The sequence below is a fragment of the Daucus carota genome, chromosome 6, assembly GCF_001625215.2.
Source record: "Daucus carota subsp. sativus chromosome 6, DH1 v3.0, whole genome shotgun sequence".
Lineage (NCBI taxonomy): Eukaryota > Viridiplantae > Streptophyta > Magnoliopsida > Apiales > Apiaceae > Daucus > Daucus carota.
The window spans coordinates 9600958-9626178 of record NC_030386.2 but is presented as its reverse complement, the minus strand read 5'-3'; the positions used below and the strand labels follow the sequence as shown (position 1 = coordinate 9626178).

Below are 25221 nucleotides of genomic sequence, written 5' to 3'. Positions count from 1 at the left end.
AGTCATTAAAATGTAACTTCGTGTTACGTTTCTGCTTATTTAGATAATGAAAACGCCAAAACATGATTTCGTGTTACATTTTATTGAAAATAGTTTGAAATTATGTTTTAAAATGATAGCGAAGTCTTTTTTCCTAGCGAGGGACATTTGGGGCATCATATATTCAAATCAAACTGTGAGGACCTTTTCTCGAAATCCTTATCATCCCTTGTTAGTGGAAAATAATACACTGAGCATAAACAAACAAGCATGACCAACATGAACTTGCAAAAGAAAAAGCATGAATGACCAACATGACAAAAAGGAAAAAAGAAAAGAAGCATCACCACTCACCAACTTCTATTATAGCATTGGCAAAAATACAAAACTCAAGGACTTTGAAAGTCAACATTCCACATGACAGTTTGATCACCAGTAGACTTACAGTGAGTCTACCAGAAGAAAATAAATTAACTTATATATACACTTGCACTCCAGGGATTCCTTACCAAAAAAGGAGATGGCACAAGGAAGGAGAAGCTTATCAGAAAGATTGGAGATGAGGGCTGAGATTATAAGCAAGGCCTTTGAATTGTCAATGAATGCACACAAGTTTTGTGGTGCACGCTCTGATGAGTATCTTAGCCAGGAAATTCATAACTCATTTGAGATTGTTTTTGCATTTCCGGGATCATGGTCTGTGAATGAGTGGTTTAGCTGCAGTCCCTTTGGCGAAATAAAGATCGACCTCTCGCTCTTTCCTTGTCTCAGAAGCATTGGCAATCAAGAATTCGCGTTTGTAAATGAAGCATTCTTCCGTGAATTTATAGCACTTCTTCGAACATCTAGGTTGGCAATTGAGGTACACGAATTATTGTATTATTCTGTCTTACTGGAAACAAGAAAGATCCTGATCATTTTTGAATTTTTAATTTCAAAAGTGTACTTATCGTGATCCCTCACAACTATATTTAGTCTTATAAACTAAACGTAAATTAGTCATTTGTCTCATGTTATGAACAGTCCCGATATATCAAATAAGAAATGTAAATAGAAACGGAGGGAGTATTATTCTGTCTTAGTGGAAACAAGAAAGATCCTGATCAATTTTGAATTTTTAATTTCAAAAGTGTACCTTATTTGTTGTACAATATGGATAACAGGAAATGCTTCACGCACAAAATTGGATATAAAGTTTTTCACAAAATGACATGTGTTAAGTTTTGATTGGAATGGATCCCGTAAAAAGCATCATTTTTTTTTTATCATGCAATGCTTATTTACAATTCGATTCTCAGGTGGAGAAAGCAGTGAAAGATAAAAAGCAAGTAGTATTTGCAGGTCACTCCTCTGGTGGTTCATTGGCCATGCTCACAACTGTTTGGTTCCTGGAGAGATACACTAGGAAAAATGGTGCCACAACTCCTCGTTGTGTGACTTTCGGCTCTCCATTGATCGGTGACCACATCTTTTCTCACGCCATAAGGCGAGAAAACTGGGGTCGTTGCTTCATAAACTTTGTCACCAAATATGACATTGTTCCTCTGACAATGCTTACCCCTTTATCTTTAATCCATAAAACACTCCCACGAATACTCGATTTTCACTGTCCAAAATCAGAATTTTACAAGCACATGATGATTTCAACATCAAGTGCGGCCTCATCGTTTTATTTGAATGTATTGACGCAAGCATCACTTGTTGCGAGTTATGTTGCTTCAAGTTTCAGGGGAAGCACAAATATACTAGTCGGAAATTTCTCAAAATTCGTTGAGCTTAGCCCTTATAGGCCTTTTGGGACATATATATTCTGTGACGAAGATAAGACTTCTTTTGGGATGGAGAATCCGGATGCTATTTTGCAAACATTGTTCTACTTTTCTCGATTGAGCACTGAAGAAGAAGGTCCAATGGTTGCTTGTCTGAAGTTAAATGCAAATATGAGGTACGAAGTAGTATTAGATAATTGCTTAAAGATGCAAAATTTTGTTTATCTGGAAAATGCATCTGATCTGGAGGCAGAGGATATTAAAGACACTCTGCATGACCTTGGCTTGGTGAGTTCTGTCATTAAATTTGAATAACTTCTCAGTTTAAAACTAGCAAACAGTAAATATTTGTCTGAAACTTATAAGTTGTGAACTAGTAACAAATTTGTCCACTGCAATTGACTCGGGCGGATCTAGGATTCAAACTTTGAGGGGGGGGGGGGGGGGGGGGCAACAAGCAAATTTTCGGAAAACACCTATATATTTTTAAATTCTGTGGCGCACTTATATAATTTTGCAAAATTTAGGATGGTGAAAAAATGTAAAAAAAATTTCAGGGGGGGACACGTGTCCCCGTGCCTCTTCTTAGGTCTGCCCTTGGCAATTGTCCTAATATGACAACTTTGAAATTGCAGGACACCCGAGCCATACTATCTCTCTATGCTGCTCTAGGCTTCGAGAAACAAAAGATGAAAAATGAAGCAGAAATCGAGAAAGAAATCATTGAGAAAGACCTTTGTGCAATTCAAAAATATAAAATGGACTGTGAACTTTCCAAAGTCGGATACTATGACGCCTTCAAGATGCAAAACAACGAAAGTGACTTTAAGGCAGACGTTGCGAGGCTTGAGCTAGCAGGAATCTGGGATGAAATTGTGGACATGGTGAAAAGAGGCGAATTTCCGGATAATTTTGAGGGAAAGAAAGAGTGGATAGAGTTGGGCACAAAATTTAGACGATTACTGGAGCCTCTAGATGTCGCGAACTACTATATGCAAGGAAGAAATGACGATGCAGGAAGTTACCTAATAAAAGGTAGACCGAGGCGCTATAAATTTCCACAGAGATGGCATGAACATGACAAACGAATGGTGCGATATGAGACAATTTCAGAATCATGTTTTTTGGGGGAGGTGGAGGAAATAAAGTTCGTAAGCAAGAAAACGTGCTACGAAGATATAAAGGAGAGGATTGTAAAGTTAGAAGGACAAGTATTAGACTGGTGCAACAATGAAGTCCTTGATAAGGATGTGATTTTGGAAAGTTCTACCTTCACTCAGTGGTGGAAGTCACTCCCCGACGAGCACAAGTTAGCATCGTGCATAAAACATTTGTTTGTTATGACTTGAGAATGTTAAAGGGTCCAGGGTCTATTTTACTCTCAGTGGGCAATCAGGTACATAAATTCCTTGGAATTCGATAGAAAATATATTAATAATTTAATTTCATCAGAATTTATTAATTCGACAGAAAATGTAGTAAAGAACTTGCGGTTTCATCCTTGAAATTCCTTCAAAAACCATTTACATGATACTCACAGAGATATATGTCATGACTCCTTTCGCCATTAAACTGTTTCAGCGCAAGTATGATACTGCTTGTTTCTTTTAAAGTTGGAGTTTTTCTGTAGCTTTATCCTCTCTTTTTTTTCTTCAGGTATTCTGGTGTGCAGCTAATTACAAGATTTGGTGCACTAGACAGATCAAAATAAGATCTCACACTCTAGACTAGTTTAATATTGTGGTTTGGCTGGCCTTCTTAGTCATTGTATAGCTTTGTTCTGTTTCGAAACCTTCCTGGAAAAATAAATTCAGCACACTATCAATCCTAGTATCGACTGTCTGTCAAAAAAAAAAAAAAAATCCTAGTATCGACTGTGTGGAATCACAGATTCTACATTTCTAAGCTTATCTGCAGAACATCCATGTTGTTTGGATCATGAAGACAGCCCGAGGACAGGATGAACGTGTACTACTTATGCTAATGGGATCATGAGAGTGGTGATTTTGGTTATTAACCGAGACTTGTAATTACTTCCTGATACGATGAAGTGATACTGTGCAAATAAAAAAAGTCTGTGACATTTTCCTCAGAAATATACAACTTTTAGGCTCAATTTGGTTCACATCTATATACCTATATAAAGTAAAATCTCAGGATGCTGACGTGGCGGCTTCCAAGACTCCCATTCTATTTTTCCTTGGTTCCTAGATTTCACTATTTGTTGATAAGTGTTTTGAAATCTTGAACTTCTGGAGAGAAATTGAAAGCCTCAGTATTAATTATTGAAGTTTATTACTTTCAGTTGGGTATTCAAACCCTAATTCTTTTTCCCTCATTGTTCTGGTCAATTTTGTTTATTATTGTTAGGGGTTTGATTATTTTTTGTGTTTGCTTTATAATTTGATTTGGCGGTGTGTGAAACTTAGCTTTTTTTATCTTGATGTTAGAGGCTTTGTTTAAATTGATCAAACTGATTGATTTGCTCTGTGATTGGTTGAATTTTTAGCTGATGGGCGATTAGGGATTTGATTTAGTTTTTGTTAACTTTTGAGAATTGACTTGATTGTTAGGTGCTCGCGTGTTAAAGAATTACAAGTTCAAACCTATCGTCACCCTGGCCATATCTAGACTCTTTGTGCTGAAGAATCAGCGATATGCTCGGACGTTTGTGGCTCGATCTAATGTTGTTGAGCTACTCGATCTCGGATACGCTATCAATCGAGTACTTCTTGATCGATCTTGAAAAACACAATTTTTGTCCCCTGCTATAATGCATGTTGTGCCTTGTACCGATTTTTAAATCGATATCGGATTTGACAGGTTGAGCAGGTGATCAAGGAGAAGAATATGGTGGATGTGTTTGTTAGAGTAGAAGGTTACTTCCATTTATTTGTGGAGAGGCTGATCTTGTAGACAAAGAAAAGTTAGTTTTTCTTACACTTATTCATGTGTGTTATCTGATGCATTTGATTCCGAAGATGATTTAATTTCTTTACACAGGATGTTCAGAATAGTTGAAGGAGGCGGTATCAAGCTTGATTTATGCTTCTACAAGACGCGGAGAGTTTCCAGGACTTCAACAGATGCGTACAATGTTCACATCATGTTCTTGGAAGGAATTTGTGGCTCGTGGTGCTGAATTACGCAACAATTGTAAAACCAATACTAAGGTAGATTTGAAATTTAAAATAATTCGTTCCAGACTCAAGCGAAAAATATGATTGTACTTTTTTTGTGATCTATATGTTGATGGTCATAAAGCTGTCAACTAGAGTAGGATGAAGGTCCTCAAAGTAATTGCTTGCTTCGGAGAATGGCATTTGCTTACAAATTAAAGAGGAATCCTCCATGACAATAGAGGTAAGGAAGCAACATTATTTCAAATAAACAAGTATAGGAACTTAAATTTGCAATCATAGAAGTACAGATTTTTTTTGAGATATGCAAACTTATCAGATACAACTCTCCTCCTGCAGAACTGCACACCCTCGCAGGGAAGGAATTTGTCTTCAAGCTGATACTTAATAAGTACAATTGGGTTGATGGCGGCCAGGACTATGGAGTTTTTGTGGTATATGTACCCCGTGCAAGATCTTGAATCTGCTTATGCGAGGAAAAATAAGCCACAGGTATGTGCGTTCCTTCAGCCGCAGCCTATACTATACTTCTTGCATGTGCTTATTGAAAGCTTATTTGTTTTGTAGTTTAGCACACACTCATGATAATGTCATTCACTCATTATTTAAACTATGCTCTGTGTGTTAAGCAATGCCTCTGATTCTCTGTTTTTTATTTTTTCTCGCTTGGCTTTATTTCTTTTATATTAATGCCCCTTTCACCAGAAAAATCAATCTTAAAATGTTCTCTGCTCTTTAAAATGTGCATAATAATAAATAACTAGCGTGGAAGCCCGTGCAAGGCACGGGCGCTGTTGTTCAAATCGTTGTTTGTTGGGGTTGAGAGGCTCCAAGTAAAGGAGATGTGGAATGGAAGTTATATGATTTTTTGTGGGTGTTCAAACGTCCCGATGCCTGCATACCAGTGCAAGTCGAAGATTGTGTTTGAGTCAACTCATTCGTTGGTGCAATATGCTGATATAGCTGTCAAACAAACTCCGGGTGCAAATCGTCGTTTGCTGGGTTGAAACGATCCAAGTAGTTGAGATTAGGGGTGTGCATTCGGTTCGGTTAACCGAAAACCGTACCGAAAAACCGAAATAATTCCGGTTCGGTTAACCGAAATTTAAATTTCGGTTCGGTTTTCGGTAACCAAATTTTGATTTTTCGGTTTTTCGGTTTTTCGGTTTTTTAACCGCGGTTAACCGAAAACCGAATGGTTAACCGAATTTTTATATACTTTACCAAAAAATTAGTATTTTAATTAATAATATAAATATTTGAACTTTACAAGCAACTGAGGCTATAACCGATTTGTAATGCTTGTTAAGTATCCCAGGAAGATCCAACTAAGGATTATAAGAATGAAGAATGCTAATCTCAAGGATTCTGATTTCCGGTTCATCACCTCTATCAGTCATTGTATTATGTAGTAGTAAGTACAATTTTAATCTCAAGTTCATATCTTTCTTGTTCTCTTTGTACTGATCTTGTGGCCTCTGGTAACTGTTTGGTTTTCTATTTAATTTTTTAAGATTTCTCTCATCCTTGGTTCAGTTAATGAACAAAACAATCTTTCATTCACACTCTAATACAATAACTAGTCCCTGTTTTATTGTAGCTTTGATCTCATTACAATTACACAATGCATTTGGTTCAAACTATTTTCACGGTTTCCTATTTTCAGATTTTTTTTTAGAATTTCGGTTAATAAATTCGGTTTTCGGTAATAACCGAAATTTAAAGTTCGGTTCGGTTATTAACCGAAATTAATTCGGTTCGGTTTTCGGTAGGAAATTTTGATGAATTTCGGTTTCGGTTAACTGAAAAAAAATTCGGTTTCGGTTTCGGTTAACCGAATGCACACCCCTAGTTGAGATTAGGAGCGAAAGTTATATGAAGTTTTGTATTTGTTCAAACGTCCCGATGCGTGTATAGCAGTGCAGGTCGAAGATTGTGTTTGAGTCAACTCATTCGCTGGTGCAATACGTGTAATTTGCTGTGAAACAAACTCCGGAGCCTGCTATATGTTATTTATTTTGTAACGTTCGCTATTTTCATAATTTTCATAAACTGCATTTCATGTATTTCATATTATATAGCTATTTAAAAAAGAAAAGCGTATAAAAAAAATTTATCTCATTTTTTTAAAATGTTTGCATCTTATTTGGATATTGTCTCATTACTCATTTATTTAATTTCAGTGATTAATTTTTGGAAGAGATGAACATCTTATAAATTATTTAGGGAACAAAATCGGTTATATACAAATATATTCTAGCGGACACCAAAAATTTTAGTTCACATAGATCAGATACTGTTCATGATAATATTTTATGTATGAAATTAATACGATGCTTTGTTATAATTTTCTGTGCTGTAATTCAGTGAAATCAGTTATTTTAAGTGAATGTCTTTTATTATATTAAATTAGTTGTAAGTAACATGATATGAAAAAATATTTTCGTTTAAATAGTTATGGCAATATATAATAGTAAATTACCTCTTTTTTCAAGCTTGGGATTAATTAATTTAGCAGATTTATCCATTATAATGATTTTAAAAAATTGTTGACAGTGTTTGAAAATAGTTGTAAAACATATTCCTACCCACAAGAAATTATATTTTACGCAATCGTAATTATGTGCTATGATAATATTTCATATATGTTAATTAATATGGTGATGCGTCTTAAATTTGTTTATGCTTTAACCTTTCCACAGTATTTTTAAATATTCGAATAGACGGACCCCATAGTATTGGTTTAGTAAACTAAGCTCCTCAAAATGCTTGTCTTCTATTATAATAAATGACTTGGGAGAATCTAATTTAGCGGAATCATCGATAATAATGACATGAAGTATTGCTGCCATATATTATAAACAGTAAAAGGACATATCCTTAAGTAATGCTATTGGTGAAGGCTTAAAATGCTGAAGCAAGAGAAATATGTGCATGTGTTTAAAGTTCTGATGCATGTGTAGTAGATGATCTAGTGCATAGTGTAATGCTGCTAAGGAATGTGCAATATAACTAAGCTGACGATGCTATCGTGGTTTGTAGTGTTTGATTTTGCCTGTTCCTGGACCTCCTCAGTTGACCCTCTGTTTCTTTGAGCTGTCTGTGTTGTCTTTGTTGCTGGTGGAGGCCTGTTCCGTCTGGTGGCTTAGTTTAAGGCGAAACACCGTGTAATCTTCGTAACCGCGGACAGTGTTATATTCATTAATCTTGACATCGAACACGCAACGCTTTCCAATTATGTTTCCAATGACCAGGGGTATTTCTGCAATGTTAGTGCCCTGCAAACAGTACAAGAGTTAATGGCGTCGAAGTTATATATGAATTGGCCTCTTGCTAAATTTTGTGTCACCTCTGGAAGCTCGTCGATAATTTTGTCCACTGGTATGCCGACGATCTGTTCCGCCTCCTTATTGAAGAGGGTGAAAGTTGTTTGGGCTGTTGAAACTTCCACTCGGACGGTAAGTCTGAACCTGTATTCAATTGATGAGTATCCTTAGTTTTTTTAATAGAATGCAAATGTGGTTGGCATTCATGCTAAAGGATGATTGCAGTTAAATTACCGTGGCTTGAAGTCTCCGGCCTCCTTAGAGCAGAATGTGCAGTAATACTTCCCCTCAGTAGTCTGTACTTTGCGGGCGCATCGTGGGCAACAATTGTAGTACCATCCCTCGCCTTCCATCACCGCCACTATTGTCGCCTCGCATGTCCGTCGTAGAACCTACAATTTAAGTATTTTTTTATAGCAGTTGCTAGGGGTTAACAGTGAGTTTGTCAGTCCTAAGAATATGCACATTAGGACCTCATGCTTACCAGGTAGCCAATTTCTTGTATCGTTCCTTATTTGTAGTTGCACAACAAAGAAAATTTAGCACAAACACGCATTCATTATGTTAACTGAAGTGAGTCCTCAGGAATTCTAATGTCCGTAGCATCTACAAAACTAAATTTCTAAGCAAGTAGTCATATAAATCTGCTGGAGCCTGAATGACACACAATCTCATGCTATAATGATCAGTGTATGATACAAAACAAGTACCTCATAACACTGCACTGAGGATCATAAGTCCTTCAACTTAAATGCATTGTGTCCAGCTCTAATATATAAAAGCAAACTAACAATCTTAAGAAAAAATGCAGAGAAATATGATGCATTTTATTGGTAGTAACAGTGCTCAGAAATCAAAAAATGATTAGTAGATTTTAATTCTTCTTTTCAAGATTTAAATGCCTGTATAGGGTAAGAAATCTAATAGATTAGCCGTTGAGCTTAGGAACCTAACATTAAATATCAATCAATACTCCAAATAGCAGAGCATCAACAAAGTAGTAGTACACAAAATGAACTTCAAAACTTCCGCTCTAAGGTGCACACTAAATCTTTACACAGCGTAACCTAGCTAACTTTTGACTACAAATTTTATTCAGGGAAGAAATAAGCCAGGGAGACAATAAATTGAAAATATTCATATTTTTTCTCTTAATTTAGTTCATCTACTGATTGGCTCTTGTTTCCTTTTTCCCTGGTTTGATAGTTCTCTATGTTCTGTTCTCCAGCTAGAATTGGTAAAGCTTTTATTGAAAATCTCATGGTATGAATAAATAATTAGTTACATGAACGCCCTGCTCCCGAATTATAATTCGGGAGGAAAGCAAGTAAAAATGAAGTAAAGATCAAATCATATAAAGTCAAATTTCTGATAGAAAATATAAATGACTTGATTAATTAAAAATGACATCCAAGTGCCCCAAAATAATTCGGTTAACTCAATTGGTGGTTGGACTTAAAGAGAGCAAGTCAGAGTCATAATGAGTTTTCAAATACATCAAGGAACCAAAGCTTTGTTACTGATGAAAACTTTACTCAGCAATATAATAAGCCACAAACTAAGAAATTTTTACCTTGAGGAATTGCAGCCTGAGATGTCATGGTTGCTGACCCTGCATATAAATGCCAGAATCATTTAAAAACCGTAGGCAATAGATACATCAGCACAAACACGCATTCATTATGTTAACTGAAGTGAGTCCTCAGGAATTCTAATGTCCGTAGCATCTACAAAACTAAATTTCTAAGCAAGTAGTCATATAAATCTGCTGGAGCCTGAATGACACACAATCTCATGCTATAATGATCAGTGTATGATACAAAACAAGTACTTCATAACACTGCACTGAGGATCATAAGTCCTTCAACTTAAATGCATTGTGTCCAGCTCTAATATATAAAAGCAAACTAACAATCTTAAGAAAGAATGTAGAGAAATATGATGCATTTTATTGGTAGTAACAGTGCTCAGAAATCAAAAAATGATTAGTAGATTTTAATTCTTCTTTTCAAGATTTAAATGCCTGTATAGGGTAAGAAATCTAATAGATTAGCCGTTGAGTTTAGGAACCTAACATTAAATATCAATCACTACTCCAAATAGCAGAGCATCAACAAAGTAGTAGTACACAAAATGAACTTCAAACCTTGCGCTCTAAGGCGCACACTAAATCTTTACACAACGTAACCTAGCTAACTTTTGACTACAAATTTTATTCATGGAAGAAATAAGCCAGGGAGACAATAAATTGAAAATATTCATATTTTTTCTCTTAATTTAGTTCATCTACTGATTGGCTCTTGTTTCCTTTTTCCCTGGTTTGATAGTTCTCTATGTTCTGTTCTCCAGCTAGAATTGGTAAAGCTTTTATTGAAAATCTCATGGTATGAATAAATAATTAGTTACATGAACGCCCTGCTCCCGAGTTATAATTAGGGAGGAAAGCAAGCAAAAATGAAGTAAAGATCAAATCATATAAAGTCAAATTTCTGATAGAAAATATAAATGACTTGATTAAATAAAAATGACATCCAAGTGCCCCAAAATAGTTCGGTTAACTCAATTGGTGGTTGGACTTAAAGAGAGCAAATCAGAGTCATAATGAGTTTTCAAATACATCAAGGAACCAAAGCTTTGTTACTGATGAAAACTTTACTCAGCAATATAATAAGCCACAAACTAAGAAATTTTTACCTTGAGGAATTGCAGCCTGAGATGTCCTGGTTGCTGACCCTGCATATAAATGCCAGAATCTTTTAAAAACCGTAGGCAATAGATACCTCAGACTTAGAATGTGTTCTCAGTTCTGCTCACTCATTGTCAATGATTTGTGAGCCAATGGCAAATCAAACCATTTTATTGGCTGGGAAATCACTAATACAAGCTTCACTGGCTTACTTGCGTTTTTTATTTCATAATAAATTAAAAGTTTTATCCATTGCTGAACATATAATTTTGTAAGCCTAAAACAATAGAGCTGTGTTATGAATTATTAACTTTATAATTGGTAAAGCTGTTATTGAAAATCTCATGGTATGAATAAATAATTAGTTACATGAATGCCCTGCTCCCGAGTTATAATTAGGGAGGAAAGCAAGTAAAAATGAAGTAAAGATCAAATCATATAAAGTCAAATTTCTGATAGAAAATATAAATGACTTGATTAATTAAAAATGACATCCAAGTGCCCCAAAATAATTCGGTTAACTCAATTGGTGGTTGGACTTAAGGAGAGCAAGTCAGAGTCATAATGAGTTTTCAAATACATCAAGGAACCAAAGCTTTGTTACTGATGAAAACTTTACTCAGCAATATAATAAGCCACAAACTAAGAAATTTTTACCTTGAGGAATTGCAGCCTGAGATGTCCTGGTTGCTCACCCTGCATATAAATGCCAGAATCTTTTAAAAACCGTAGGCAATAGATATCTCAGACTTAGAATGTGTTCTCAGTTCTGCTCACTCATTGTCAATGATTTGTGAGCCAATGGCAAATCAAACCATTTTATTGGCTGGGAAATCACTAATACAAGCTTCACTGGCTTACTTGCGTTTTTTATTTCATAATAAATTAAAAGTTTTATCCATTGCTGAACATATAATTTTGTAAGCCTAAAACAATAGAGCTGTGTTATGAATTATTAACTTTATAATTGGTAAAGCTGTTATTGAAAATCTCATGGTATGAATAAATAATTAGTTACATGAATGCCCTGCTCCCGAGTTATAATTAGGGAGGAAAGCAAGTAAAAATGAAGTAAAGATCAAATCATATAAAGTCAAATTTCTGATAGAAAATATAAATGACTTGATTAATTAAAAATGACATCCAAGTGCCCCAAAATAATTCGGTTAACTCAATTGGTGGTTGGACTTAAGGAGAGCAAGTCAGAGTCATAATGAGTTTTCAAATACATCAAGGAACCAAAGCTTTGTTACTGATGAAAACTTTACTCAGCAATATAATAAGCCACAAACTAAGAAATTTTTACCTTGAGGAATTGCAGCCTGAGATGTCCTGGTTGCTCACCCTGCATATAAATGCCAGAATCTTTTAAAAACCGTAGGCAATAGATATCTCAGACTTAGAATGTGTTCTCAGTTCTGCTCACTCATTGTCAATGATTTGTGAGCCAATGGCAAATCAAACCATTTTATTGGCTGGGAAATCACTAATACAAGCTTCACTGGCTTACTTGCGTTTTTTATTTCATAATAAATTAAAAGTTTTATCCATTGCTGAACATATAATTTTGTAAGCCTAAAACAATAGAGCTGTGTTATGAATTATTAACTTTATAATTGGTAAAGCTGTTATTGAAAATCTCATGGTATGAATAAATAATTAGTTACATGAATGCCCTGCTCCCGAGTTATAATTAGGGAGGAAAGCAAGTAAAAATGAAGTAAAGATCAAATCATATAAAGTCAAATTTCTGATAGAAAATATAAATGACTTGATTAATTAAAAATGACATCCAAGTGCCCCAAAATAATTCGGTTAACTCAATTGGTGGTTGGACTTAAGGAGAGCAAGTCAGAGTCATAATGAGTTTTCAAATACATCAAGGAACCAAAGCTTTGTTACTGATGAAAACTTTACTCAGCAATATAATAAGCCACAAACTAAGAAATTTTTACCTTGAGGAATTGCAGCCTGAGATGTCCTGGTTGCTCACCCTGCATATAAATGCCAGAATCTTTTAAAAACCGTAGGCAATAGATACCTCAGACTTAGAATGTGTTCTCAGTTCTGCTCACTCATTGTCAATGATTTGTGAGCCAATGGCAAATCAAACCATTTTATTGGCTGGGAAATCACTAATACAAGCTTCACTGGCTTACTTGCGTTTTTTCTTTCATAATAAATTAAAAGTTTTATCCATTGCTGTTCATATAATTTTGTAAGCCTAAAACAATAGAGCTGTGTTATGATTTATTAACTTTATAAGCCGAATGATCAAATCTTGCGCTCTAAGCTGCATACCTAATCTTTACACAGCGTAGCCTAACAAACTTTTGACGACAAATTTTATTCAGAGAAGAAATAAGTCAGCGAGACAATAAACTCAAAACATTCATATTTTTTCTTCGCCTTAAGTCAGCTGAAACAGGAAGAGGAAACTTCTCCCTAGAAATCAATAGGACATTCACTGGAGCTTATCAGGAGGCCAGCCTAGATATCACCAGTAGTACCCTTCTATTATTTTTTTTGTTTGCGAAGTCAACTGATAGAAGATTAAAAACCAACATTAGATGAAAAAAGATCAACAGGAAATGCATCAAACAGGCTAAAGGGATCATTGCATAAGACAATTCATTCAAGCAACGATAAGGTAGAGGCTTCATTGAAAAACACTTATGGCGCTTCAACTTCAGGCAATAGACTACCCCCTACGTACGACCCAAGGGCTATACATGCTTCATCAACAATAGAATTAAGTTACCAACTAAGTTCATACAGACATAATCAAGTCTACCTCAGGTACATTTTGAAGAGTGGCGAATCAGGATTTTATTATGTTATAGAATACATGAGCGCCCACCGGGATGCCGGGCATTTGATCTTGCTCAAACCAGGATGTTTTTCAAGTTGCAAAGGGAGAGGTAAATAAATTCCGAATTAATGAGGCTATTATTTGTAGTTCACCAACCAACATTGCTAGAAGAAAAATGAAAATGGAGGTCCAAATAAAAACGCTCTTGATATTTAAGCTCGAAATAAAACGTACATCTCTGTTTTTGTAAAGTGAATCATATATAGAGTTAGTATAGGAATAGAAGGCGACAAACTTACCATCCAGCACATGTTATAAACAGGTGTCCACCTAAATTGCTGCTATATTTGGCAATTTGGTATAGTAATGTATACATATAAACTATTGGTTCTGCGAAGAGGAGGGCAAGAACAGCAGATAAGGCTAATACTGACTTCATGTTAATTTTCCGAATTTGGCATGAGAAGCTATAGATACCTTACATTCACTTGATGACTTCCACAGAGTGAAACTTAGTACTTATAGAATATCAGCACTTTCTTCTTGACAATTTTTATATTTTAATATACAAGCCCACGCCTGAAGAATTTTATAACCGTCTAAAAAATTGAAATCAAAATATCCTTCTTCACCACTTGCTTCAAGTGAACAGGTATTGACTATATTGTTTTAGACCTATTGAGTAAATCTTGTTATGGTCAACTTCTAAAATTGCTGATTAGTTCTTTGTGAGCAACTGAGCTCACCTAATTCAATTTCTGAGGCAAAACACACACACACACACATATTTATTATTAATCACATACTTTCTCCTACAGTATTATTAATAGGCCTCTGCCGTTGATTGAAAGAGTAACAGAAGATATAAATAGATGGCAGAAATGATATAGATGCAAGCACCTCGGTTATTTCACACAAACCGGCCATTACCACAAATTCAATTGCTTACCACAAATTCAACTGCGGAACCGATGCAAACACACACACAACACGAGAATTGACGATCTCCGGAAACATACCTGGCCACGACGCGCGGCATTCTGCAAGCGTTTTTGCGCCCTACGCTCCTCTAGAACCTCCTTGGTCACGCAAAGCTTTGGCCTACCGCGTTTTCTCGAGGAACTATCCATGGGGCAAATGGTCTGCCTCCAAATTCAATTTATATACACACTAACAGCGAAAGCTCCACCCATTGGCCTACCGCGTTTTCTCGAGGAACTATCCATGGGGCAAATGGTCTGCCTCCAAATTCAATTTATATACACACTAACAGCGAAAGCTCCACCCAGAACACAATCTAATAGAGGCGATCCAACACTGCAGAGAAGCGAGAGGAAGGAGAGATTATCTGAGCTCAGGCAAAGAGCATACGGACAACTGGAACTGGAAGAGAGCAGGAAGAAAACAAAGGGGCCATGGCATTATAGAAATTATGTGTAATTTAGGGGCAAATATGTAATTTCACGGGCATTTTATTGGCTCTTTTTGCCCTTAGTCCCCTTTTAATATATAGAAGTAGATTTAACTAATTATCACCTTAAGATCCTCTCAAATTTTCTATTGAAATAGTGTTCCAGTTTAATATAGAGGAACAACATATAAATTGCAGAAGTACATGCATACATTGAAATTTAATTTAAATAAAAATTGTTGGACTTTCAAGTTTAGATATTGCAGGAGTACATGCATACATTGAAATTTAATTTAAATAAGATTTGTTGGACTTTCAAGTTCAGTGTAGATGTGAAAAGGCCACCAAATTGATAAACTGTATATACGGGTGACCAGGTAAACAATGTAATTAGATCACATGTTAGAACTTATCTGTAATGAAATTCGAAGCTAATTGCATAAAAAGCAGTGTGAGTCTTCAAGACCTCACCTTGCCTTTGTTCCCGGTTGCCATCACTTCAAGAGGGTTGTTCGTCTATAAATCAGGCTGATGGCGACACTTACTTAAAAAATCATCACTGCAACAATGGTTAGCTTGGAAGATTTGGGGGATATGGACTAAAAACTTCAAAAAATAGCCACTTCAGTGTTCACATTATTGCTACTAATTCCTGTACCTCTTGGCAGTTGTTATTCTACTCTGCAACTATATTATTATTTACAATACCAGCTACCTCTCAGTCTGTAAACTTGTAATAAAGATGATGATATAACAACTAATTTTGTTATTAATTATTTAAAGTTATGGAGGCCGTTTAAATTATTTTCTCTTGCTCATTTGGGAAGTAATTAATCTTTGTCATACACTGCTTGTCATCTTCTAGGCTGCCCTCGATCAGGCGGAGTCTTCAGCATCTGTTGGCAAAGTGGAAGCAGATGCTGGCAGCGGCAAGAGAAAGCGGTCACCTGTTCTTCACGCTGTGCCGAGAGCCAAAATGCGGCACCTTGATGTATGGGTGACTGCTTGCTGCGCTATAACTTCATGCAAGATGCTATATTACTGTCAAGATCCAACAGTAAATTGAACCCCTCCCTATGGCTAGTAAGCTATAGTTGCAAAATAATTTAACATTAAAATAATTTTAATGTTTTGGAGTTGAACCTAGCCATAGGGAGGGGTTCAGTTTACTGTTGGCCAATGAGGTGGTGTTGATGTTAAATTATTTTGCAACTATAGCTTGCACAGAAATCTGGCTAAAGGCTTGGTCTTAAGCTCTGTTCTTTTTACTTGTATAAACAACTCTGATTGAGAGTGCACTACCAATCTTCTCTTGATATTGTGAAGGACCCCACACGTATTGTATCCCTGTAATGTTTCTGTTGAATGAATGGTACCAGATATCTTATAGAGTTATAAAATTCAATGTGCAAATTTAAAGAACTTACAACCTCCTGCTCTTCTTCAGGAAACTTTACCAGCTTGAAAGTAGTTTGTAAACTTGTAATTATTTAACAACATAAAATTATGGAGCCCGTTTATATTAATTTCTCTAGCTCGCTTACAGCTTATTTCTGTAGATAATGTGCTCTCAATGCTTCCAAGTATTGTAGAGTATAATGTTCTTACAGACCGCACCAAGCGCCTAGTTACTAAATATATGAAAACTTTTCAGTCAGGTTCAATTCTGTTGTGCTTATTAATATGCAAGAAAAAACTTGTTATCTTTCCGTGTTGCTTTCCTTTGCTGCAAACTCACAATCGCGTATATTATGTTTATATATTCTGAGATGAGTCGAGTGCACCATTTCTTCAAATACAAGCAGACTTGTAAAGCAAACAAACAGATGTATATATATATATTTTAATGTTTTGAAAATAGAAATTATAGTAATATGCATCAAAATAGAGTAAAGTTAAAGTGTGGAAGCAGGACCGGTTTTGAGGGAGTGCAACAAGTGCAACAACACAGGGCCCATGAAAATTTAGGGCCCCAATCTATTACTACTTCTTTCTATCTTTTGGTATACTCATGACAAATATAATATATAATATAATATTAATATCTCTTTAATTTTTACCATTATTTTTACCATTATTTAAGTCATATTTAAGTCTAACTACTTAAAAAAAACAATTTTTCAGTTGTAGTAGTCTAATTTTGTTTATGATATCATGTTATTTTAAATATTTTAAAATTTTGTTTTGTCATTTGGAAGGGTCTCATTCTTAAAGTCAGCACAGGGCCTCAAAAAAGTCCCAAACGGCCCTGTGTGGAAGTGAAAGCTCATTCTCATCTAATATTTTGCCAAAATGATTCTCATCAACTACGTAGCCATTAACAACCACCTCAAGTGTAACGTTCCACCATCATCAACTAGCCATCCTTTGCTTTTAAACCAAGACTTGTTGACATTCCGTCCTCTAACTCAATGTGTTAATCCCCCTTTTCTTAATTCTCTTTATCGCATATTCATGAAATCAATATCCTTCATGGCAACTCCCCCTGATTTGGTTCTTCATCTTCCTGCCACCACGCTTGTAAGTATTTCACTAATACACTAGTTTATGTTGCTCTCCGCTCCTTTTGCATTCCTAATTCATCAATGTGTCCCAGAAAAAGAACAAGGCTAGTCGACAGCAAAAGAGAGAGGAGCTCGAAATAGAGGTATATGTGGACTACTCAAGAGATCTATGTTAAATACTCACTAGTAACTATAAGTATTTATGAATCCTGACATTGTGGCAATTAAATTTTGTGCTGACAAGTTCCCCATGTGTTTAGGTTTCAACACTTCATAAAATGCTAGATCATGAACACAAGGTTCATGAAATTTTGGATAGCAGCGTGAAACTCCAACAGAATGGCTCTGTTGTTTCAGTCCCACCCTTTCTTCCTCCCAAGGTGACACTAACTTCATTATGAATCAATTCTTAACTGTCAAGCCTCATGCAGTCTAGATTTTGTAATATCATTGCGCATTATGCATAAATTCTATGGTTGATACGATGCATTAAGTCAATTACTGTATACAAATCAAGTAAATGAAAACAGTTAATTTACACGTATGTCTGATATGCTGGAATATTGTGGAGACAGGTGAAGGAGCTTTTGACAGAACTGGCTATGGTTGAGACGGAAATAATTCGATTAGAAAGCCAGATCAGCCACCTAAAAACCGACTTGGCTCAGGAAAAGAAAGTGACCAGAGAATCAAAGTCTGTAAAATGGAAAGACGCGGCTATTTTAAACAATACTCATGTGTCATCTTCATCATCAGAACTTCCACCAAACCCTAAGCCATCAGTAATTAAAGGGTTTACTGAGAATATTGCATTTGAGACCAAGGCATTACATTTCATCAGCAAAGCTATCAAAGGTGACTATAATCTTAGTGACTTCAGTATACATGAGAAGCTGAAAAGTTCGAGAGCATCTTTCCCTGAGCAGAAAGAAAATCATTTCAATCATGAGGTTGGATTTCAAGAGCGAATGAGCAAGAAGAGTGGAATTCTCAAGCCTCCCTCGCCGTTTAGAGATCCAAGACACAAGACTCCCAAGGTAAGCTTTGATAGAACTGAAATTGATTCACCGAGCAGCAGTACACATAATGCTATATGGATCAGGGTCTATGCATTTGTGGTGTCTGTATTTATGCGGTATATGCAAATATTATAGACATGATGAGTGTTCTATAACTTCTGTGCTGGTTTCAGAAAGAACGTAACCAAGATATGGCTAATGAACTTCCGCCAAAGTATGTATCAACTCCAATACATCAGACAGAGGAGGAAAACATTCACAAATTGCCACCAAACAAGCTATCAGAAAACATCATGAAGTGTCTTGTTAACATATTTGTGAGGCTAATTAGGACATCAAGAGCCATGGAACTTGAGAAATCAGGTCCCATTTCAAGGTCTGCGAATTTTTCTCTGAGCTTCAGAGCTGAGACAAGCTTAAATACAAAAGCAAGCCTTATGTTGCAGAAAGATTCAAGGCAACAAGATCCATATGGTATCTTTGATATGGAAGAGTCCATTCCAAGAGATATTGGCCCCTACAAGCACTTGGTTCGATTCACCTCAAGCTCCTTGGACCCCAAATGCATTTCCAATTCTAGTTCTTTCCCGCTGCTTCAGAAGTTGAGGTACAAGATTGAACATATATTCTAACACAAACACAATGAAAGCCTGAGAAACATATGTTTTATTTCTTTTCTTTTTACATTATGAAAATAAACTTTTTCACGAGTATTTTGACTTCATGAAGAGAGTTGATGAATGGACTTCAAAAGCTGGATATGAGATTTATGACTTACCAACAGAAGTTGTCATTCTGGATCAACATGTACAATGCTTGCATTATGCATGTAAGCTTCAACTCTCTCTGAAAATATCATTTGTGTTTGTGTGGATATATATTACTTTTAATCAGCCTCATTTACATCGTAAATTGAGTAAATTTCAGGGATTCCTGCAGTATGGAGTTCCTTCTAGTCCTGAAAAGTTGCTCACCTTAATGAACAAGGTAACTTAATAATCTTTCAAGCATCGTAAGAATTACTTACTTCTTATAGCATATAACAACCGTGGTTTCATCATGAATATATGGTCCATATAATCTTGAAGGCTACTCTCAACATTGGAGGAAACACTATCAATGCACAATCTATTGAGCATTTCATACTGAGAAACCAAACCTCCTCGTTAAGAAAAGAGGTAGAAGCATCGCTATCTAAATAAAAATGCAGTTATGTCATGTATAACTGGTGTAGTCTTAAACTCAAAAACATTACATAAATTTGCATATAGATTTACCAAAAGGATGATAAAGAAGCCATTGCTCGTGAACTCTATGGACTGGATTCATCTGACCCAAATGTCACATTTGCGCTGTGCTGTGGAACCCGTTCCTCTCCAGCAGTAAGTTGCAGCTAGTATGAATTCACTATGATGTAGTCGGCTGTCTTTTTTGTCGTTTATTAGGTAAAAAATATCCATAAAACCAAAAAAAAAACTTAGATGCTTTATGAATATATTTTTTCTGCAGGTGAAAATTTATACAAGTGATGTGCTAGCTGAATTGGAGAGAACAAAGTTAGAATACCTGCAAGCTTCGATTGTGGTGACAAGCAGCAAGAGGGTATTGATCCCTGAGCTACTAATCAGGAATATGCATGAATTAATTGGGCAAAATAGTAAGAATAACATGGAATCATTAGTGGAATGGGTGTGTCACCAACTACCAGCATCAGGGTCATTAAGGAAATCAATGGTGGATTGCTTCAGAGGGCTTAGCAGTGGCAAGCTATCACGGGTTGTTGATAAGATTCCTTATGAGTTTGAGTTTCAGTATCTGTTGTCCATGTAAAATCATAATGTTTCCGTAACTTTATAATTCACTACATATACAACTACATATCTATTAGTAGGGTCTTGGTCTCTCACAGATGTACGTCAGGAAGCCCCTAACCAACATATCATTTTCTGGCCATGACAAAATTTTAATACGTTCAGCGTTTTTAACCGCTGGACGGGGAAAATAACCTCGTCCAGCGGTTGGATGGATGGTATGTTGCTTAAGGCCTTAAGGGTCCTGCCGTCCTGGCATGGCATACCAGTACACCTATTAGTAATACAAAATAAATCTCTACTTGTAAGTGTAAAGGGTGATTTTTGTTCTGTGATCCCTTGCATCGAGAGTTGGATTCCAACACATTTGTTAATAGAATCTTTTATATCAGTTACAGCATAAAAAGGAGATTATTGCGTCAAACTTTTCATGCCAACAATCTGTATAAGAGGAGACTTCCTGTACTATCCAATTACTGAGCTTTGTACGGTTATATTCTGAATTTCAGAGTCAACTATATACTCCCTCCGTCCCATTTTAGTTGCCATATTTTTTTTGTTGGTCAAATTGACTAATTTTTGACCAAAAATTACAAGTCATTCTTTTATTATTTTAAAAAACTGAAAATTACGTCTTAAAGTAGATTTAAAGTTATTTCCGATGACATATTTTTTTTTATTTTTTTAGTTGATAAAATATTAATAAATTGCAGTCAAACCAAATGTGACAACTAAAATGGGACGGGACTGTGAGCCTTATCTTATTACTCCCTCCGTCCCACCAGGTTCTTTACAGTTTCCTTTTTGGGATGTCCCATCCAATTCTTTACATTCCAAAACTTACCAAAAATAGTCGATGGGTCCCACCAATTCCCAACTTTCCTTCACTTTTCACACTACTTTTACTCCCTTTTCACACTACTTTTACTCCACTATCTCTCTTTTATTCATTAAAAATTGACGGGTCCCACCACTTAACCCACTTTTCTTCTTCTTTTCCACTACTTTATACATATTTCTTAACCTCCGTGCCCAAACTAAACGTAAAGAATTGGCTGGGACGGAGGGAGTAATTTGCACAAGGTTGACTTGGTGCAGATTGTTGGTGGCTTAGTGGCATCAACTAATCAATGCTTAGTCTACAAATTTGCGGCTGCTACAAGTTTGACCTTTGACATTTGTTGATACTTCATGGTTGAACGTTGCTGTTAGCTTCGAACTGCGTTTTGACTTTTAAAGTTGACTAAATGATTTCGATCAAATCATTAAAAACCTTAAACAATGCCTGCTAATAGACAAATTGGCTTGAGATAATGGTGATTGCTTGATGTATAAAGCAGTGGTTAATAAATTAATCCTAATTAAGCAGGACTATTCGAACAGGTAAGTTACAATTAAGACAATTTGAAATAAATTATAAACTTTTACTAGTAAAACTTATCAAATGACCACTCCCGTACTAATCAACTTTTACTGTCACTTTCGTGTTCATTTTCACCGCGGTGCAAAAGAAACAGAAAACTCCGTCGGAACCCTAACTTTCTCCGACCAAACCCTAGATTCCAAGTACAATTTCGATATCTTGCCGGCAACTCTCCCCATATTCGGCCTCTTCTCCGGCTCCACCTCAACACATTCTAATGCCAAACGCGTCAACTTCTCCGCCACATCCACCGGAAACGAGTCCTTCAATCTCCGATCAATCCACCTCCGCAACCGTCCCTCCGTCGTGTCTCCACCGCCCTCCACCGCCTCCACCGCCGCGTCAATCACAGAAATTCTCCTATAATCCCCGCTCTGCTTTTCAAACCTGTACTTGAACGGCTCTTCACCGGACAAAAGCTCGAGTAAAACAACTCCAAACGCATACACGTCAGATTTCTGCGTTTCGATGCCGGATAATCGAAACTCAGGCGACATATATCCTCTAACTCCTTCGAATTGAAACCGCGAATTCGCCGATCTTTTCGGATCCATCGGCGAATCAGGTAAATGATCACGATTGGAATGAGGTTTAGTGTTGGATTCACCGCAAATCTGAGCAGCTCCGAAATGACAGATCTTCGCGTTGAACGAAGGCTCCGTAACAACAACGCTACTGCTCTTGACATATTTGTGGACTAAATTAACCTCCTGTCCTGTATTGTTGTGAATGTAGTCGAGTCCGTGTGCTAAATCTGTCGCAATTTGAATCCTCGACATCCAGGTGGAAAGGACGGTGAAATCAGGATTCCTAGGGTTTCGGAGACAATCCGATAAGCTGGCGCCGTTGATGAATTCGTAAACCAGGTAGATATGATCCGCGGAGATGGAAGCGCCTAGGAGTTTGATGATACTGACGTGATGACTACGACAGACGGTGGAGAGCATCGTTTTGAGCTCAGAATTTTGGATGAGTCTGGACAAGTTGCGTTGGAAAATGACGACTTGTTTGCCGCGGAGAGTGGCGCGCCAGGACGGCGAGGAGGAGGTGGAGGAGAATCGCTTGGCGAGGAAGTTGTTGGTGGCGGCGCGGATCTCGGAGAAGCTGTAAATGTGAGGGTTCTCGGGTAAGGAGTTACGGAAGGAGGTGAGGGAGGAGAGGGCGGATGTGGTGGCGACTGAGGTGTCGAGACGGTAGGAGGAGGCGGAGGAGGAGGAGGTGTTGGTTGATGAGCTGGAGTGTTGTGGGGCCCGTGAGGATGATGAGGGTTTGGTTTGGGTGGAGGTTGTGCTTCTTCTAGAGGGCGTTGGTGTTGGTTGTGATGCTTGGACAGCCATCTTGGATTTACACATACATGAATCGGAGAGAATGCCTCAAGCTTCTCATCAAACTTATCCTCCCCTCCACTTGTGTTGGATTGTGTAAATAATATTTTAAATCATGTTTATACTCATGCTCACTTTGTTTTTATTACATAAATATTTGTCAAAATGTTAAATTTATTAAGTCCCTTGCATGGCGTTGTTGATTATTTTTTTCCCGGATGATTTGAGAAAAGCCCCACAATATCATGATATAGAGTTAAAATATTCCAAATATCATAATCTAAAAAAAATGGCCTTGGATAATAGGGAGAGACGTCGTGTTGCGCTAACTTATAAACTATCAAAATGTAACATTATTAACATTATGTTATGTTAGATAATTTTGCTCTTTTTTTTTTCTTTTTTTTTTAAAAATTTTGGTAACTCAAAATGAAGTTGCATTTTGTAAAAAAAACACAACTTAATCACTTTTAGTAGCATTTTGAATTTTCTTTTTTTTTGAAAATGATAACCCAGGATAAAAGTCGCGAACCCAAAACACCACTTTAAGTATTGTTTTTTAACTTTAAAAAAAAGATCCAAAACGTTACACGATATTACGTTTTGTATTAACACAACTTAAAGTTATGTTTTGAAGTGATATTTGAGGACATTTTCATGGATTGTGATAGTGAGAGCGAACACCTCACGTGCCTTGTCTCTTCTCAAACACCTTTTTTTTTTTTGATATGTATATTAAAGTATTCTGATTATATAGATAAAGATATTATTTTAATTTTTTTTGAATAAAATATTAGGACTATGTTTTTTTTTTTGAAGGGTATTAGGACTATGTTTTTATTCACAAAAATAAATATTTGGAAATAACAATAAGAACTATCTGGTCAATTTTCTTTCAAATATGTGTTAAAATTTCAAAAAAGAAATATATAAAGAAAAGGAGTACTTATATAATTATTCAACTGAAAATTAACTTATTTTTGAATATTGCCATAAGTGGTTAATTGTAATTACTGTACTCATTTATATTTCACCTATTTTAAAGTGTCATATTTTACTATGTGAACCACATCTCTTTCATGGTATTAAAGAAAATAAACTCTCAATCTATAATATTAATTTCATAATATTACAATCCATATTCATAAATTTTCTTATTTTATATTTATCATCCCTGGAATTAAGTATTATTAAAAAAAAAACCTGTTTGGTAAATGAGTTTATACAGAAGGAGACGGAGAGACTAATCGACATTTGACGCGGTTCAAAGTGGCATCAAGGACTAGTAGAGTAGTAGATAAAGGATAGAGATGCAGTTAGTGGTCAAAGTAACAAAGTGGGATTTGTGGCTAAAACAGAGACGCATGCAGTGTACTACATGATCCAACAATTCTAGTAGTAAAATGAGGAATGCTGCGCTTACCGCCCCGCTTACCGCTTTCTTCCAAGATGTTCATATTCGGTCGACTAATACAAGAATATATATATTTTGGTGACTTGTTATGATTATATACATGCTTATCTCGGCCTTCTAAAAATCCCCGATTTAACCGATTAATCCCCGATTAATTCTCTGTAAGGTCTGCCGCCGATTCGATTTTTAAAATCCGATTAATCTTTATGTATATTTCTTAATCGAATTATATATGATAAATTATGAATATTAAAATACTATATTACTTTAAATATGAAAAACTATAGAGTTTATGAATATAGTAAATATATTAGTTACTAGCTAATATAATAATAACTATATATTAAATAATATTTTAATATTTAAATAAATCTGATTTTCACTCCGATTAATCCTTCCGATTAAACCCCGATTTCTGATTAATCCCTAAATCGGTAGCTCAACCGATTAGGTCCGATTCCCGATTTCTGTAACACTGCATCTACGTTAAAGAATTAAAAATAATTAATAAAATTGCAAATAATTAGAGTGAGTAAAAGTTACAGAAACTCTTTTGAGCACATTTCTGGCCAAGAAATCATCTTAATTTAAATATAAGAAAA

At 36.0% G+C, this 25221-nt stretch overlaps 4 protein-coding genes across 8 annotated transcripts; 2 read left to right on the top strand and 2 right to left on the bottom strand.

Moving 5' to 3' along the window:
• The first annotated feature begins 382 nt into the window (after window positions 1–382).
• Window positions 383–3864, top strand: LOC108227530 (protein EDS1B). The gene is made up of 4 exons (XM_017402723.2): window positions 383–841; window positions 1278–2036; window positions 2384–3144; window positions 3405–3864. Exons 1-3 carry the CDS (start codon window positions 500–502, stop codon window positions 3095–3097), a joined length of 1815 nt encoding a protein of 604 aa, XP_017258212.1. The 5' UTR covers window positions 383–499; the 3' UTR covers window positions 3098–3144; window positions 3405–3864.
• Window positions 3865–7640: 3776 nt separating this feature from the next.
• Window positions 7641–15150, bottom strand: LOC108227531 (uncharacterized). 4 transcript variants are annotated; one of them, XM_064079298.1, is made up of 10 exons: window positions 14732–15142; window positions 12856–12894; window positions 12207–12245; window positions 11558–11596; window positions 10909–10947; window positions 9788–9826; window positions 8699–8724; window positions 8449–8606; window positions 8238–8358; window positions 7641–8166 (listed from the first exon to the last, which is right to left on the bottom strand). In XM_064079298.1, the coding sequence occupies exons 1-8, from the start codon at window positions 14749–14751 to the stop codon at window positions 8503–8505; spliced, it is 345 nt and encodes a 114-aa protein (XP_063935368.1). In that variant the 5' UTR covers window positions 14752–15142; the 3' UTR covers window positions 7641–8166; window positions 8238–8358; window positions 8449–8502. The 4 variants fall into 4 exon arrangements, with proteins under 4 accessions (XP_063935368.1, XP_063935371.1, XP_063935369.1 ...); XM_064079301.1 differs by lacking the exon at window positions 8699–8724 and having other exon boundaries at window positions 14732–15150; XM_064079299.1 differs by lacking the exon at window positions 11558–11596 and having other exon boundaries at window positions 14732–15140.
• Window positions 15151–17359: 2209 nt separating this feature from the next.
• Window positions 17360–20848, top strand: LOC108225382 (uncharacterized). 2 transcript variants are annotated; one of them, XM_064078920.1, is made up of 10 exons: window positions 17360–17643; window positions 17720–17770; window positions 17888–18007; window positions 18203–18664; window positions 18820–19253; window positions 19376–19475; window positions 19574–19633; window positions 19735–19824; window positions 19930–20028; window positions 20156–20848. In XM_064078920.1, the coding sequence occupies exons 1-10, from the start codon at window positions 17416–17418 to the stop codon at window positions 20474–20476; spliced, it is 1965 nt and encodes a 654-aa protein (XP_063934990.1). In that variant the 5' UTR covers window positions 17360–17415; the 3' UTR covers window positions 20477–20848. The 2 variants fall into 2 exon arrangements, with proteins under 2 accessions (XP_063934990.1, XP_017255716.1); XM_017400227.2 differs by having other exon boundaries at window positions 17361–17643; window positions 19918–20028.
• Window positions 20849–21762: 914 nt separating this feature from the next.
• LOC108225186 (lysM domain receptor-like kinase 3) lies at window positions 21763–23308 on the bottom strand. The gene has a single exon (XM_017400009.2). It carries the CDS (start codon window positions 23230–23232, stop codon window positions 21952–21954), a length of 1281 nt encoding a protein of 426 aa, XP_017255498.1. The 5' UTR covers window positions 23233–23308; the 3' UTR covers window positions 21763–21951.
• Between the last annotated feature and the right edge of the window lie 1913 nt (window positions 23309–25221).